The sequence below is a fragment of the Aptenodytes forsteri genome, unplaced genomic scaffold (genome assembly GCF_000699145.1).
Source record: "Aptenodytes forsteri isolate BGI_AS27 unplaced genomic scaffold, ASM69914v1 Scaffold96, whole genome shotgun sequence".
Lineage (NCBI taxonomy): Eukaryota > Metazoa > Chordata > Aves > Sphenisciformes > Spheniscidae > Aptenodytes > Aptenodytes forsteri.
The window spans coordinates 2,676,199-2,691,752 of record NW_008795029.1 but is presented as its reverse complement, the minus strand read 5'-3'; the positions used below and the strand labels follow the sequence as shown (position 1 = coordinate 2,691,752).

The 15,554-nt window shown below is 39.1% G+C and overlaps 1 protein-coding gene across 1 annotated transcript in view; it reads left to right on the top strand.

Moving 5' to 3' along the window:
• Positions 1-15,554, top strand: part of TUBGCP3 (tubulin gamma complex associated protein 3) — a 70,478-nt gene that overhangs the window by 12,053 nt on the left and 42,871 nt on the right. Inside the window, exons 2-7 of the mRNA XM_009276142.1 lie at positions 728-835; positions 2,687-2,754; positions 6,149-6,226; positions 6,852-7,069; positions 13,005-13,177; positions 15,291-15,409. Of these exons, the coding sequence (XP_009274417.1) occupies positions 728-835; positions 2,687-2,754; positions 6,149-6,226; positions 6,852-7,069; positions 13,005-13,177; positions 15,291-15,409 (764 nt within the window). The remainder of the gene's footprint in view (positions 1-727; positions 836-2,686; positions 2,755-6,148; positions 6,227-6,851; positions 7,070-13,004; positions 13,178-15,290; positions 15,410-15,554) is intronic.

Sequence of the window (15,554 nt, the reverse complement as noted above, 5' to 3'; positions counted from 1 at the left end):
GTTGCCCCGACCCAGGTGCAGGACCTTGCACTTGGCCTTGTTAAACCTCCTGAGGTTCACACAGGCCCACTTCTCGAGCTTGTCCAGGTCCCTCTAGATGGCATCCCCTCCCTCTGGCGTGTCGACCACACCACTCAGCTTGGTGTCATCTGCAAACTTGCTGAGGGTGCACTCGATCCCGCTGTCTATGTAATTGATGAAGATATTAAACAGTACCGGTCCTAATATGGACCCCTGCGGGACGCCACTTGTCACCAGTCTCCATCTGGACACTGAACTATTGACCACTACCCTCTGGATGCGACCATCGAGCCAATTCCTCACCCACCGGACAGTCCACCCACCATTTCAGCCTGTGGAGAAGGGCAGAGCCAGCTGAAGTGTGCTAATGCTGTCTAATAAGTGGGTAGGCCCAAGTGTCTCTTCTGTCAGCACAGAATAGCAAAGGCTTATTCACAAATTTAACTGCAGTTATTTTGTGGAGCGTATACAGGTGAGTGTGTTTGAAGTATAGCATTGATAACATGCTCATGGGTAAACTGGACCTTACTGCCCTCTGGTTAGAAGTGTGTCTAAGGATTATAGTACAACGTTACCTGATCTAAGCCAGGTACATTTATGCCGGATTCAGCCATAGCAATGCAGTCTCATGTCTAATTTTATTTATTTATTTTAATAGAACTTTAACACTCTGCTTGACTGAGAGAGCTTTTCTTTTTTCTTTCAGCTGATGCAGCCCAGCAGTTTCAGTATGCAGTGAGAGTAATTGGAAGCAACTTTGCTCCCACTGTTGAACGGGATGAATTTCTTGTAGCGGAGAAAATCAAGAAGGAACGTAAGTGCATCTTTGTTTCTTTCTTAGAAATAGGAATGGAAGTTCTTCAAGAAGTTATCTGATCAGTTTATTCCTCTGAAAATGGGACAACTCTGCCTCACAGATAGTTATCTAATCTGTTATTAATGCTCACACCCTGAAAATCTCATTACGGAAATTCCATTAATTCCGCAGTTAGTATTCCCAAGTGGCTCTTTGTATTCACGGCTCATATTTTTCTGAATGCCCAGCTTAGACTTCCCTTGCTGCCATTTACTTCGTATTTAAGCCACCATGAAAATAAAGAATGATAAATATTGCACTCCTTTCACTTCAATAGTACTCAGACTTTATGAATTCATAGCTCTTTTTAGAAGACTGATACTTTTGTGGTGTGCACTTTAGAAATATTACACTTTGGCACAATTAACTTCATGAGCACCTGTGTGAAAATTGCTGAATGAGCATCCTGGGAATTGATGGAATTGTTTGTGTGACTTACCTGATATTTCTTGCCTTCGGTTTCTCTACAAGTTTATCTGCAACCACCTTCTCAAAACCAAAACGTTAGACCGTGACAGTGTAAGTTATGTTGCAGTTATGTTCCATTGTGCTCTATGCTGCTCTGAGTCAAGTGTTGCACTGTGTGAATCCAATGGGGATGTGATGCATTCTTCTTGAAAAGCCAAATACTGCTTTCGGCAGATTATGTGCTTTACAGTAGAATGTCCAGAAACGATTACTTGAAGTATGCTAATTAAATTACAGCTTCATATTTGAGCTTTGAAAATTCAGTCAGGGAGATTGAATTAGGGTAACTGAAGTCAGTGGTTGTAACTGTTTTAAAGTACACTTGTACTTCTTGCTGATGCAGAGCTTCCATGACTTGCCGATAGGCAAATAAGCCCATCAGAATTACTCTAGATGCAACTCCAAAACAATGTATTCTACAGTATACACTTTCTACATGACTTTCTACATGCTTTGGCTAGTACTAGCCAGCACAGCGTATATTCTTTGGGCCTATTGCCAGGAGTTTTGAAGAGGGCTATCTCCCTCATCTTCCTTCTCCCCAACTTCAGCTTGTAGGCTGATGTTAGTGGTCATGTAACAAGTAACTGGATATATCCTTCTAACTTTAAATTTATTTTGGAGTTATCGTGTAGGAAGTGACTTATTTGGCAAAATGTAATTAGCAGGTGCTAATTAACTTTTCTAACATTTAACAGCAATTTTAAAATTTATTTTATTTTTTATTATTAAGGTTTCTTCAGATGTTTGTTTTATCTTTTTTTTAAAACATGGCTCTTTCTGATGTATCATGGCTTTTCTGAAGACATCTTAAAGCTTGAAAATGTTTTTCCTCTGAGCAAAGACTTCTGTTATGTAACTGGCAGTGATTGAGACTATTATTTTTCTTAATATATAAAAGTGGTGTGACCTTGGAATTCTGCTTGACTTTGATCAAGTGGCATTACTACTTTTGTTTCTTGCTTTTATTGCCTAAAATAGGCACAATTACACTTAGTTTTGTGAAGGGCTTTATAGCATTCTTTAACCCATATCTGCTTTCGGTTATGTTTTAGTTCCCTAAACCTACAGAATGGCAGACTAGACTTTAAAAGGGCACTTATTTAGAAGGTGTATGTTTTTATTGCTCTAAGAAAAATAGGTATTTACATTGCATCACTTCTGATGCAAGACTTTTCTGGGCTCTAATGCAGATAACATGAAAACAGGCAAAACTGTATGAGAGTGAAACAGTTAAGCATCATTATGCTTTTTTGGGTACATTTTCCAGTTTACCACAAATATATAATTTGAGACATGACTATTACACTTCTTTAAATTTTTTAATTTTTTTTTTAATAGTTGTGCGACAAAGAAGGGAAGCAGATGCTGCTTTGTTTTCAGAACTCTACAGAAAACTCAGTTCACAGGTAGTGTAATAAATGTATAAAGAGTAAAGAAACTGAAAGCACACATATGCATCCTTCTGACGTTATAGAGTTGTTTTGGAGAGTGGTCGGGCCATTAACAGTATTTTTACTGAGAGGATGGTTGAATACTGGAATAGGTTGCCCAGGAAAGTTGTGGAGTCTCCATCCTTGGTGACAGTCAAAACCTGACTGAACACAGTCATGGGCAACCTGCTGTAGATGACCCTGCTTTGAGCAGAGGGGTTGGACTAGACGATCTTCAGAGGTGCCTTCCAACCTTAACTATTTTGTAATTTTTGTGAAAAAGTTTACAAGTTACTTTTTTTTTTTGTTTACTATGAGCTGTTTGCTGTTAATTAGAAATTAATTTGGATTTAATTGTAAATCAGAAGAGAATAAAGGATACATGTTTAGTTTGAGTCCAGTTACACAAAGGAGCACTTCATATGAAGGAAGGAACTCTGTAAAAACAGAAGTGTTCTTTTTTTTTTTTTTAGTATGTAGAACTGTTGAATATTCTTGTCATTTATTTCACAGCAATGCCTTGCAAGTATATTGATTTTATTAATCTGGTGTTTAAACAGTCCTAATGCTTCTCAATTTTTTAAGTGCTCCAGGTCTTCAATGTTGAAGGTTAAGGGTTTGCTAACTTTGATAATTCTGCTAACACCAGTGTTAATCAAAGAATACTGTATGTTGCTATTCTGACAAAAGATGTTAGTGTATAGAAAGCCCACAATGCAGGAAGATGGATCAGGTGACAGGGGGGAAAGATGCAAGGATAGAAGTTTAGCTGAGGTGGGTGAAGAATGACTGCTGCTAATCTGTTCTGGATTCTCCATAAAACTGAGTATTTAGCAAGGCAGATAATGGTGGGCAGTAGTAAAATAAGATTCCCAGTTGTCATTTGCATGTCCCTGATTTTTGACAACAAAAATTAGTTAATGTAAAAGATGATGTTTTCTATATAACAGAAAATTTGTCCTTATTTTTCTCTTTGTATTTAGGAGAAATGATTTTCTCTGTTCTGCTTTTTTATTCATGAATTTATGTATAGATCATGGCTGAGTTTTACAGGATAATACTAAGATTTTTAAGATTACAAAAAAGTGATTCTGTGGAGAGTAGGACTAGTCAGAACTCCGTTCTGCCCCTCCCCTTATCCATACTTAACTTACTCACTGGTTTGTTAGTGCTTGGAGCTAAAGTTACTGTGTAACTCTTCCTGTTTTCCTCACCCTATGGGCTTGTGTATTATTTGCATTGGTTTGTACAGTGAAGCAAGTGTCACTGGTTTGCAGACACCGGTTCCGATGACCTCAGCCATTGGTTTCAGCCTCTTCTTGCATGTATTACACTACGTGATCTTGCTCTTTTAATACAGATTTTCTGTAACGTGTTTCTGTAGCTTACGTACTATGTTGCCATAGAATTGTATTTGGCAAGCAACATAGCTACAGAGCATGATGGCTGTAAACTTTGAAACAAAATGCCTTGTCTGTGTTTCTATCAGTTTGGTTATTCTTCCAAATGTAATACAAGCTTACATCAGCTATCTTCTCATATTTTGTTGCCTGCTCAAATGTTTGAGGTTCTTTTAACCTTCTGTCTTTTTTTTTTTCTGTGCTAGCATCTTGTGTACATGAAATGGTATCATCTGAATACTGCCACCTTTAAAATTCACTCTACCAATTATTATTCAATTAATAATAATGCTGTTAGGTTTATTACTAATGGTGGACAATCATTTCTTTTCTCCATGAGCTTAGGGAAGGGCACAGAAGGAATATGCGTTTTCTGAATCAATGAGGCTTTTTCTTCCTCCAGCAATTCTCTTGAAACCAACTAGGAGGAAGAAAAAAAGCTCGTGTGAATCCGTTTTAACTTAGTTTCATCCATTACTCTAAAGAGAAAAGGAGGTCAGTGCTTATTTGAGTGGCAGCTTGCCAGTTGAGCAAACCATGCTTCTTGAGGCACTTAGACTTACTCTTTCCTGGCCAGTAGAAGAAGCAGTAATGTTTCTGCTCCTTCTTCACCAGTTGTTAATGAGTTGCTGGATTAATTATTTGCAACAGATGCAATACCTCTACTTTTTGCTTGTTGTTGAGATCAAAGCAGAAGATAATAGGCTTCTACTCTGCATAATAATATAGAATGTCTCCTTCTACTCTTATATAACAATATAGAGCTTCAGTAGGTTTGGTTAGTGGGCTCTGTCCTGAAGAAAGAAACGTTCTATGGCCAAAATTCTTATAGCATGTATCACATACACACACAATGCATAATTTGCAGAGAAACAGGAAAAATAGAAAAAGGTGGGAATGAAAATGTGTTTAAAAAAGATAACTTCAAAGTGACCTTGAAAGTGCTTTTTGCAAGACCAATAGCACTGAATTACATTGCTTTGTAAGGGATGGAGTCTTTGTTGAATCTTGGTATGACTAAAGTTTCCTCTATATTCAACATTGCTTAGTATTCCAGACCATAGCCTGATCAATATCGTGAGGGAACTTGTATGAGTTTCTTTGACTTACTCCACTATTCAATGTCTGTTACAAGGTTCTGTGTCCCTGATCAATTCAGGTGCAAGTGTTGGTATCACAGAACTACGGAGTAACGTATCTAGAAACATATGTATATCTAAAATAAAACTTTTTAATATTTGCCATAACTCTTCTCTTCAAAGTGTTCTTTTTGTAGCTTGGGCTTTAGCATTGTTCTGTCTTCTGCTGGTAAGCTGCTGAGATCTGAAGCTGCTGAAAGTGTTATTCTAACAGTCTGTATGTATCTGTCTATTTGTCCGTTTGCTAGAGACTATATTGCATATTCCTCAAGTTTCATATTAACAGTGTCTCTACCTTAAGCTGTGAAAATTTTGGTAGTTCTCTTAAATGGCATTTAAAATAATAGAAGTTGAAACCCTCAAACTTTTGAAGCCTCCCTGTAAAGGAGAGTGAAGGGGAAAATGGAGAAAAGACAGTTCTTTGCTTAAAATTGTACCGAGAGTTTTCTGTCTTCACCTTTCGGTTAGAGTAGCATTCACATCTGAGATGTTTTAAATGGTGAGAGTGTGTGGGAATGCTGGTAAAAGTTCAACTCTGTATAAACCTCTTTCTTAGTAGCTACGAATTTTAAATTGAGTGTACTTGCTCTTCTCAGAGTAGGTGAGGGTTCATGATTTGAACACAGTGGAGAAAATTCATAAAACTAGCAATACAGAGGCTGCACTGCACATTCCCAGTTTACTCAAGAATGTGGCTCTGAGTTGGTCTTATTTGTGTGGAAGATTGATTTATACGTGAACATGTTAGTAGGCTGGATAATTAGAAAAATATCCATTATTATCAAGAGTTAAAACAAACTTATTTCTGTTTGTCTTCATCTTTTTTTAAAGGGCATTTTGAAAAACAAATGGTCAATACTCTACCTCCTGCTTAGCCTTAGTGAAGATCCACGTAAGCAGTCTAACAAGGTAGGTGAGGAGACCTTTCTTACTTCTGAGAAACAGTAAATGTGTATCACTTATTTTAGATGTCATTAAGAATCATTATCCAGACTTAACCAACACCTCAGGCTGTGTTTATCGTGTTTGTCTGTGAGGCTGAAAGGAAGAACAGGCTTGACGCAAGTATCTGCAGGTTTTTTTTCTGTGTAGTTTTTTTTATACTAAGTAAAAGTAAAAATGATCTGTCCAACATTTGTAGCTAAAGTTGTGACTTTATTAGATGGGTGATTTTTTTTGTTTGCTTTCTGCTTGGTGGTGTAATGTCTGTTCATGTGCTAATGAGTTTGAAATGGAATAGGGAAAGCAAAATTCCTCCTTTGTTGCAGCTCTGCTAGCACCAAAGTGCATTTTGCAGCTATTGCTAATGACAATTTGCAGGCAAAAATAAACTCTATTGCCAAAAGTACTTTTGTTCACTGTAAGGGACTTGCTTTTTTGTCATTGTAATTGTAACAACAAATTTTTCTTTGCATAAACATGGTCTTCAGTTATTTTTTGTTCTTGAATTTTACACTCCTGTTAAAGACATGACTTAAAGCAACTCAAATCTTTTTCTTTTTATTCCTCCTTTTTCAAATCCTCTCCTTTTCAGGTATCAAGTTATGCCACACTTTTTGCTCAAGCATTGCCACGGGATGCTCACTCAACCCCTTATTACTATGCCAGGCCTCAAAGCCTTCCGTTGAATTACCAAGACCGCAGTGCTCAGTCTGCCCAGAGTTCTGGCAGCATGGGGAGCAGTGGGATCAGCAGCATCAGCCTGTATGCCCTGAATGGGCCAACGCCAACTCCACAGTCACTCCTTCCAGGGTAAATTAAACTGTTTTACCTTACAAATAGGTTTGGGGAAGACTAGACATGATCTGCTCTTTTTTTTTTTTTCCCCTTTTTTTTTCCTTTTTTTTTTTCTTTCCCCCACCCTCTCTTTGTATGCCATTGGAAATTCCACTGTAGGTGCATAGAAAATGAGTTCCTTAGCTGAACACTTCGAATATCAAGTGCTATCATATGACCATATGAAGCCATAAATGGCTGGCCAAGTTGTATCCATTCTTAAACTTAATCTTGGCTATCTGTTGAACAGCTGGTATTTCAGTGGATCCACTCGTTTGGATTCTAGTGCCAAGTCCTTTTCCAAATTTGTCAGTTCTCTGAAACCCTATAAAATAGTCTTTATCTTTCTTCTGTAAACACCCTGGATTCAGAGTCCTCACTCAAGTTCCTTTTACTAAGCATTCCTCAGCCAGTGTCAAATCAGTAGACTTAATATTCTTCATTTTCAAGTGGGTGACCTTTCTTGCATGGTCTGACTTTCTTGTAAGCATGTTCACAGCAGGCTGGCTGTTGTACTAGAGCAGTCTTGCACCTTGAGTGGACAGGGGTTTTTGTTTGTTTGTTTGTTTAAAAAATTATACAAGAGTTGATTAAAAAAAATTACCTATTAGAAAAAAAATCCTAAAACACCTACTGTTCAGCAGTGGTGTAATTGTCTGTTCATACCAAGATGAATCTACATTTGGAACTAAAACATTCAAATACCAAATAGGTCAGATTTTTGATGAGTAAAAGCTGGACATTGTAAGCCATAAGATGATTACCCAATTATTGACTTTGTTAAATAAGCCAACACAGACAGTTACATGTTCAAAATCTGAGCCCTTCTTGTGCCGTTGGATGTCATGTTGTATTACCCCTGCAGCTCTACAAAGCCTGACAGAGATGCACTGCACAGAGTCTGTGTTCTATGGAGGGAAAATGAATGTGTTCATAGTCTGTGAGAGGGAGCGTTCAATGGTCATTCTGTAATATATACCTGGAAATACATTGCTTCGTAGAAGTTGAGCATGGAAAAGTGAACAGAATGTTACGAAACTTGTACAAGTGAGGACTGTACTTATTTGTATAGCCGTTTCAGCCTTAAACGAAAAAGCCTGGAAATAAAGCCTTCGTCCAAAAGCAGTGGGGACATCGCTTTTCAAGAAACTGTGGTTAATGTCAGAAAGACTCAAGAGAATATAATAAAAGGAAAAAAAAATCATCTTAAGGGATGCGGAAATGAGCTAAGCCCTATTATTTTGTCCTAACAGAAGCTTCATGGGTTATGATTTGACCAAATTCCTAATATAAGGCTAATTTACGGAAATTTTATTAATTTCTTTCCTTTCTCATAATCAGAAAAGAGAAAGATACCATATTTTTGTCTCTTAATTCTCCTCCCCACCCCCAACAGTCACAAAACAAACACAAAATTGGAATAGATGCATTTTCAGAAAGTACCACATCTTTATTTTGAGTTGATTTTTTTTTAATACAGTGTATTTGAGATGATTTATAGAATTCATATTATGGAACTAATAACAATAAAATCCAGTTGTATCAGCACTGGTTATTAATATGCTTTACAATACAAATACTTTCTTGACTTTGTCAGTGCTAGGTTTGTATGGTGTATCTTGGATGTACAAGTAAGAGGATATCTTTAAGCTAGGAACACTATGGGAGGACTTTGCCCCACAACTGAGTGAGGAGGTGGTAGACCAGGTTAGTAAGCAAAAGCTGTGGGGTGGGGTGGTCAAGAGAGACCTTGAAACCAACAGAGCAGGGCAGAAGGTGGTCCACCCAAGTGTGTGCACACAAATGAGGAACTGCAGGAGTGCCTACACACTAACACATGCAGCATGGGGAACAGACAGGAAGACTTAAGGGGTCTGTGTGCAGTACTAGGGCTATGATCTCATTGGGATCACAAAAACATGGTGGGATATTTGTACCACTGCTGTGTTGCAGAGGGTGGATACAGGCTCTTCGGAAAGGGCAGGCTAGGATGGCAAGGAGAGGAAATCGCTGTTTACGTGAGAGCAGCAAGAATGTATGGAGCTTTGCCTAGGGACAGATGAGGTGCTGGCTAAGACTTTATGGGTTAGGATTAAAGGGCAGACCAACATGGGTGATGCTGTAGTGGGCATCTGCTGTAGACTGCCTTATCAGGAAGAAGTAGATGAGGTCGTCGGACAACTGGAAGAAGCCTTACATTTGCAGGCCTTGGTGTTCATGGGGGGCTTTAATCACCACAGTATCTGCTGGAGGGGGAGTGCTGCAGGGTACAAGCAATGCAGAAGGTTTCTGAAGTGCACTGGTGGTAACTTTCTGACACAGGTGATTGAGGAGATGATGAGGAGACATGCCTTGCTGGACTTTTTTACAGACAAGGAAGAACTGGTTGGGAAGGCAAAGGTTGGGGCAGCCTTGGCTGTAGTGATCATGAGATGGTGCAGTTCAGGATTCTGAAAGGAGGAAGCAGGGCAAAAAGCATGATCCCATCCCTGGACTTCAGTAGAGGAGACCTGGGCTCTTCTGGGATCTGCTTGGAAGAATCCCATGAGAGACTCCCCTGGAGAAAAGAGTGATTCAGGAGAGAATAGAATAGTTCAGTTTGAAGGGACCTACAACGATCATCTAGTCCAACTGCCTGACCTGAAAGCTGGTTGATATTCAAGGATCACCTCCTTCAAGCTCAAGAATGGTCCACCCTGACAAGCAGGAATTCAAGCAAAGGTGGCAGGAGGCCTACATGGATGAACAAGTTGCTCCTAACAAAACTCAGACATAAAGAAGTGCACAAAAGATGGAAGCAGGGGAAGGTGCAGAGGGGCATCCAGAGTGCAGGGAAAGACCAAACCCACCTATAGTTGAATCTTTCAAGGGACATGAAGGGCAACAAGAAAGAATTCTACAAGTATATAAGCAGTAAAGGAAGGCTCAAGGGGCAGGGGCTGTGGTGACAGATGGTATGGAAAAGGCCAAGGTACTTTGTGCTTTCTTTGCCTTAGTCTGTGCTGGTAAGACTAGCCCAGCACCCTGAGACCCTTGAGAAAATCTTCATTGCTCCCAATTTACCCCTGGCAGAGGATGATCGGGGCCCATGGGACCTGATGGGATGCATCCACAAGTGCTGAGGGAGCTGGCCAGTGTCACAGTGAGGCCATTCTTGGTGATGTTTGAAACATGGCAACTGGGGGAGGTTCCTGAAGACTGGAAGAAATCAAATGTTGCTACTTTGTTCAAGAAGAAGGATCCAGGGAACTACAGGCTGGTTAGCCTCACCTCAACACCTTGGAAGGTGATGGAGGAGCATCTAATTGTGGAAAGCATTTCCAGACGCATGAAGGACAAGAAGGGGACTAGGAGTAGTCAGCACGGACTTAAGAAAGGGAAGACATGCTTGACGCATCTTACAGCTTTCTATGATGAGATGACTGACTTGGTGGACAGGGGGAGAGCAGTGAATGTTGTTTATTTCAACTTTAGTAAGATTTTTGACACTGTCTACCTGTAACATCCTTATTGACAATAAAATACGGACTAGATAAGGTGACAGCGGGGTGGACTGAAAATTGACTGACCTGCTAGGCTCAAAGGATTATGATCAGTGGCACAAAGTCCTTTTAGAGACCGGTCACTAATGGTGTAGCCCAGGAGCTGGATCCTATACACCTTCATCCCACCTTATGGGACAGAGTGCACCCTCAGCAATTTTGCAGATGATACAAAACTGGAAGGAGTGGTTAATAAAGCAGGTGATTCAGCTGCCATTCAGAGGGACCTCAATAGGCTCCAGAAACGTGCTGACAAGGAACCTCCTGAAGTTCAACAAAGTCCTGGACCTGGGGAGGAATAACCCCATGCACCAGTACATACTGGGGGCTGACTGGCTGCAAAGCAGCTTTGCAGAAAGGGTCCTGGGGTTCCTGGTAGACACCAAGTTGAACATGAGCGTGTAATATGTGGTAAAGAAGGCAAACAGCCTCCTGGGCTGCATTATGAAGAGCATCACCAGGAGGCTGAGGGAGGTAAACCTTCCTCTCTGCTCAGTACTGGTGAGGACACATCTGAAATGCTGGGTCCAGTTATGGTATGAAAAAAAACATGGACAGACTGAAGAGAGTCTGGAGAAGGAACCACGGACTAATTAAGGGGCTGGAGCATCTGACATATGAGGGGAGGCTGAGAGTGTTGGGACTGTTCAGCCTGGAGGAGAAAAGGCTCAGGGGGATCTTAACCTTGTGATCACACCTGACCAGGGGAGTAGAGAAGACTGAGCCAGACTTTTCTCAGTAGTGCCCAGGGAAAGGACAAGAGGTAACTGGCAAAACTTACAAGACTGGGAATTCCAGTTAAACATAAGGGAAAAAATTTCTTTTGCAGTGAGGTGGGGTGTCTGTTTGGGGGCAGGGGGGATGTTGTGAAACACTGGAAGGGGTTGCCCGGAGATGTTGTGTAGTCTCCATGCTTGAAGATATTCAAAACATGACTAGACAATGCACCAGGCAACCTTCTCTAGTTGACCCTGCTTTCAGCAGCAGGGCTGGAGGAGGTGATCTCCGGAGGTCCCTTCCAACCTCAACCATTATATAATCTTGATACAGTATAGAAAGGTATGTCAGTAAGGTTATTTTGTATATCTGCTTGCTTAAAAACATCAGCAGAACCTACCCTGTTCCTGACATATTCTTGGTCTGACCTGTTCAGACTGTTTGTTTTTATAGCAATTTCACTGCTCTCTCTTTAGTCCTGTAGTCTGTGAGCTGGGCAACCCAGATTAGATCTTTTGGTGAGCTTCATTCCTCCTGAACTTCTCTTTATACATGTTTACCTTTGTTTCTAGAGTACATTCTTCTTGAAGTGTAACAGCCCAAATTAAGTGTTTTACTTTAGTTGAGGCTCTACAAATGCTAAGCACAACAGAGTTGCTCTGTCTTGCGGGCTGTATTCTTGTTCACTAGCTACAATCTTATAAGTGACCATCCCATGAGTTATGATGTGGCGGTTGAGAGAGGAAAGGCATTCCTTGACTTTTTTACATGGACATTTGTGTTGCAGTCTTGTTCCATCTCTCCATGCAACTGTGCTTTCACAGCTTTGTGGAATTCTTTTATTTTTTTTTTAAATATGTGTATATTTCCAAATGTTTACATTCAGTTGTGGGAGTGAGGAGGAATGGTCAGCAGCAAAAATCCCTTGCAACTATTTTCAACTTTATTTTTCATCATCACGATACAGAAATAATCAGAAAGTTAACTTCTAGTCTTAACATTTTTCATGTTTAAGATTGTTTTTATGAGAAGAATTGTCAAGTTTGAGAGGGAGGGAAATCAGAGCTTGTCTAGGTGCTCCCTCCTTGTTCCCATCTTCAGGCATTTCATACAAACTACCCTAAACAGTAGAATAGCAGGAAAGTGAGCTTTCTCCTCTTTCTCCACTTTCCTTTAGTTCTTTGGCATGTAACTACAGTTTCAATTAATAACAAAACTTAAATATTTGTTGTTTATTTTTACTGTTGTTTATTATTATTATAGTTGACTTCACTTTTAATCCATTTCAGCATATCTACACAGTTCAGTGTGAACAAAGTCAGTCTGTGATACGAAATCATATTTGTCAAATTGGTACCTGCTTTCTTTTCTACAGGTTTGGGTTTTGTGTTTTGGTTTGGGTTTTTTTTTGTTTTGGGTGGTTGGTTTTTTTTTTTTTTTTTTGGAAAGTGTAGGTTTCTAGGAAGCAATAAATTGCTTGTATGTTCTGCACCCCTTTTTTAAGGTTCCTTTATTAAAAAAAAACCACAAACAAAACATTCACAAAAAACAAACTCAAGCTTGGAGCATTTTTCAAAATTTGCATACCCCAAACCAGGTGATGGGTATGGGATCAAAGTTTTTAAAGATGCTTCTTTCTTTTGTCCTTCTAGACAATCCTATCAAGCTCCAGGTGTTGGAGATTGCCTCCGTCAGCAATTAGGGTCACGTCTCGCATGGACTCTAACTGCAAGCCAGCCTTCTTTACAAAGCACTACCTCAAAAGGCTTTTCAAATGCTGTCTCCCGTGGTGTGCCAAGGTCAAGGCGAGAAGGGGATACAAGTGGTGAGTGAAGATGCATTTGTTAAAGATAACTTTTTACAATTGTTATCTATATCCTCCATTATTTTTTAATGATTTTGAAATAGTTTTATAGCATGTTGAATTTTTTGAGGAGTGTTTTGCTAGAAGGTATTCGATAGAATGATAGAAGCAAATATGCAAGACTAGTATATTTGGCCACAATCTCTTTGGCTGGTTGTTAATTTCTTTTTGCAATGATTGGTTTGATAATGTGTTCTGGTCTTAAAAGACTGACTTCCTTGCAGTGTTTGTCAGAATCAAGTGATTGTGGTTTGTGAGTAATGATCACGCTTTTGATCATCAGAAGATGCTACTGCTTTTAGAAAGTCAGAAAGAGAGCTCAATGAATAGAACTTGTTGAAATAGACTCATCCATTTGTGATTCTGTCTTTTAAAACTTGGAAATATGCACTGGAATATAGAGCTCGTAAAACTTTTTTCTTTAAATTAGCACACTGTTTACGGTGGTTGTATTTAGAGCGATTGACATAAAATATTGTCAATAAAATAAAAAATAAATATTACTAATTTATTTCCTTGATTAAGCGGCTGTAAACTTGAAACTGATGCCTAGAGGATCTGTTCTGAATTTTCACGAGTGTAACTAAGGATAAATTGTTTAACAGATGATCTCTGTGGCAATTGTGTAAGTTGCAACCTGCTCTACTTTTACTGTAAAAGTGGGAGGCTTTTCTGAGTAAGAGAGCTAATGGCAGATGTTGTCATCCTACAGTGCTGTTACTCTCTGGCAAAGGAAGATAAGAGATGTGGGTTTTTATGTTTAGGTTTTTTTAATAACTCCTATACAAAGAAGTGTGGGTAGTTAGAAGCTAAAATACAGTCTCTCTGCCAGCCCCTGCATCTTTACGAGTAACAGTGCACAAAGCAACAGCTTATAGACCAAACAGAGTTGTACTGGTATACCTGAGGGCAGCATTTGGCATGTAGAACCTAATTAACAATACTGTTGATGTGCAAGAGGATGCGTGTGTGTGTATGTGTGTGTATACACCAGATAGATTTTATATATATATAAATATAGGAAAAAATATAAAAAGACATAAAATCTAGCACTGCCTCTTATCGTTGTTGTACTAATTGCTGTAAAGAGCAGTACAAACTTGTTTCATTCAGTCAGCCAGCACCTGTGACTTGATTCTTATGTGGGATGGGCATAAGGACTGACAGTTGTCTTAAATGTAAGTCACTGGTTGATGTAGAAATAGAGCTGCATTCAGAATGTAAAAGGCTGTTGTCAAGAAGATACATTTCTATGAATATGAAATTCTTCTAACTAATTAAACGGTGGGTTTTTTTCTTCTAAAGGTGGTTGCTGTTAATTGGAGTTTTCTTATTGCTACACTTGCACAGACGGTATAATCAGGAGCATTGTTTGGCTGATATTAATACCTTGTATTATTTACCAGTTAAAGAAATGTGCACTTGAATCTTCTACCATTTCACTAAGAGTTCCTAAAAGGGACTAGCTACTCTTGTGCACATCTTAGTATTATGAGGGGAGTCGGAGTTTTAAACAGCATCTTGAGGTGATGGCTACTTTTGCCGAAATAAGAAGAGAATTTTTTTTTTGTTGTTTTTGTTCTGGGAAAGTGGATTGTTGGGGAGGCAAACTGATGAGAGTAAGAGTGCTGTCAAATTTGGGAGAAGCATGTTGTAGCACCTCAATTTCTGGATAGTTGTTGAAATTGTTTCATTCTTGATAAATAAAGTTACAAAAGCAGATGGTGCTGTTTCATTGTTATGATGCTTGCACTGGTGATTGAATCAGAAAAGATAACAAGTTTAAGAACTGGTTGAAGTGTTGGTTAAAATACAACATGCCCTGTGTCATACAAGCTGACCTGCTCTGACAGAATCCCAGATATCGGTAGAGGCAGGTAAAAGGGAATTCTTGGCTTTCCTGTCAGGTTGTTAATAGGACTTAAAACACTTCTTTACAGATTATAAACACAGGCTTTCTCTTTTCTTTTTTTCGGCTAGGCTTCTAAATAGCTTTTTGAAGTTGTAATCAAAACTAATTGTCCCAACAAATCTAAATACCGGTTTTTGTTTTTTGTTTTTTTTTTCTTTCTAGGCTCTGTTGAAATAACCGAAGCAAACCTTGTAAGAGATGTTTTGTATGTCTTCCAGGGAATAGATGGCAAAAACATCAAAATGTGCAATTCGGAAAATTGCTATAAAGTGGAGGGAAAGGTACTGTATGGTGACTTGTATTTCATATGTGAGCAGAGAGGTATATAGGGAAAAACAGCCATGAAAAATATGTTTAAAAAAAAAATTAAAATATTATCACAAGTCTCTACTCCCCCCCCAGCTTTTTTTTTTTTTTTTTTTTTAA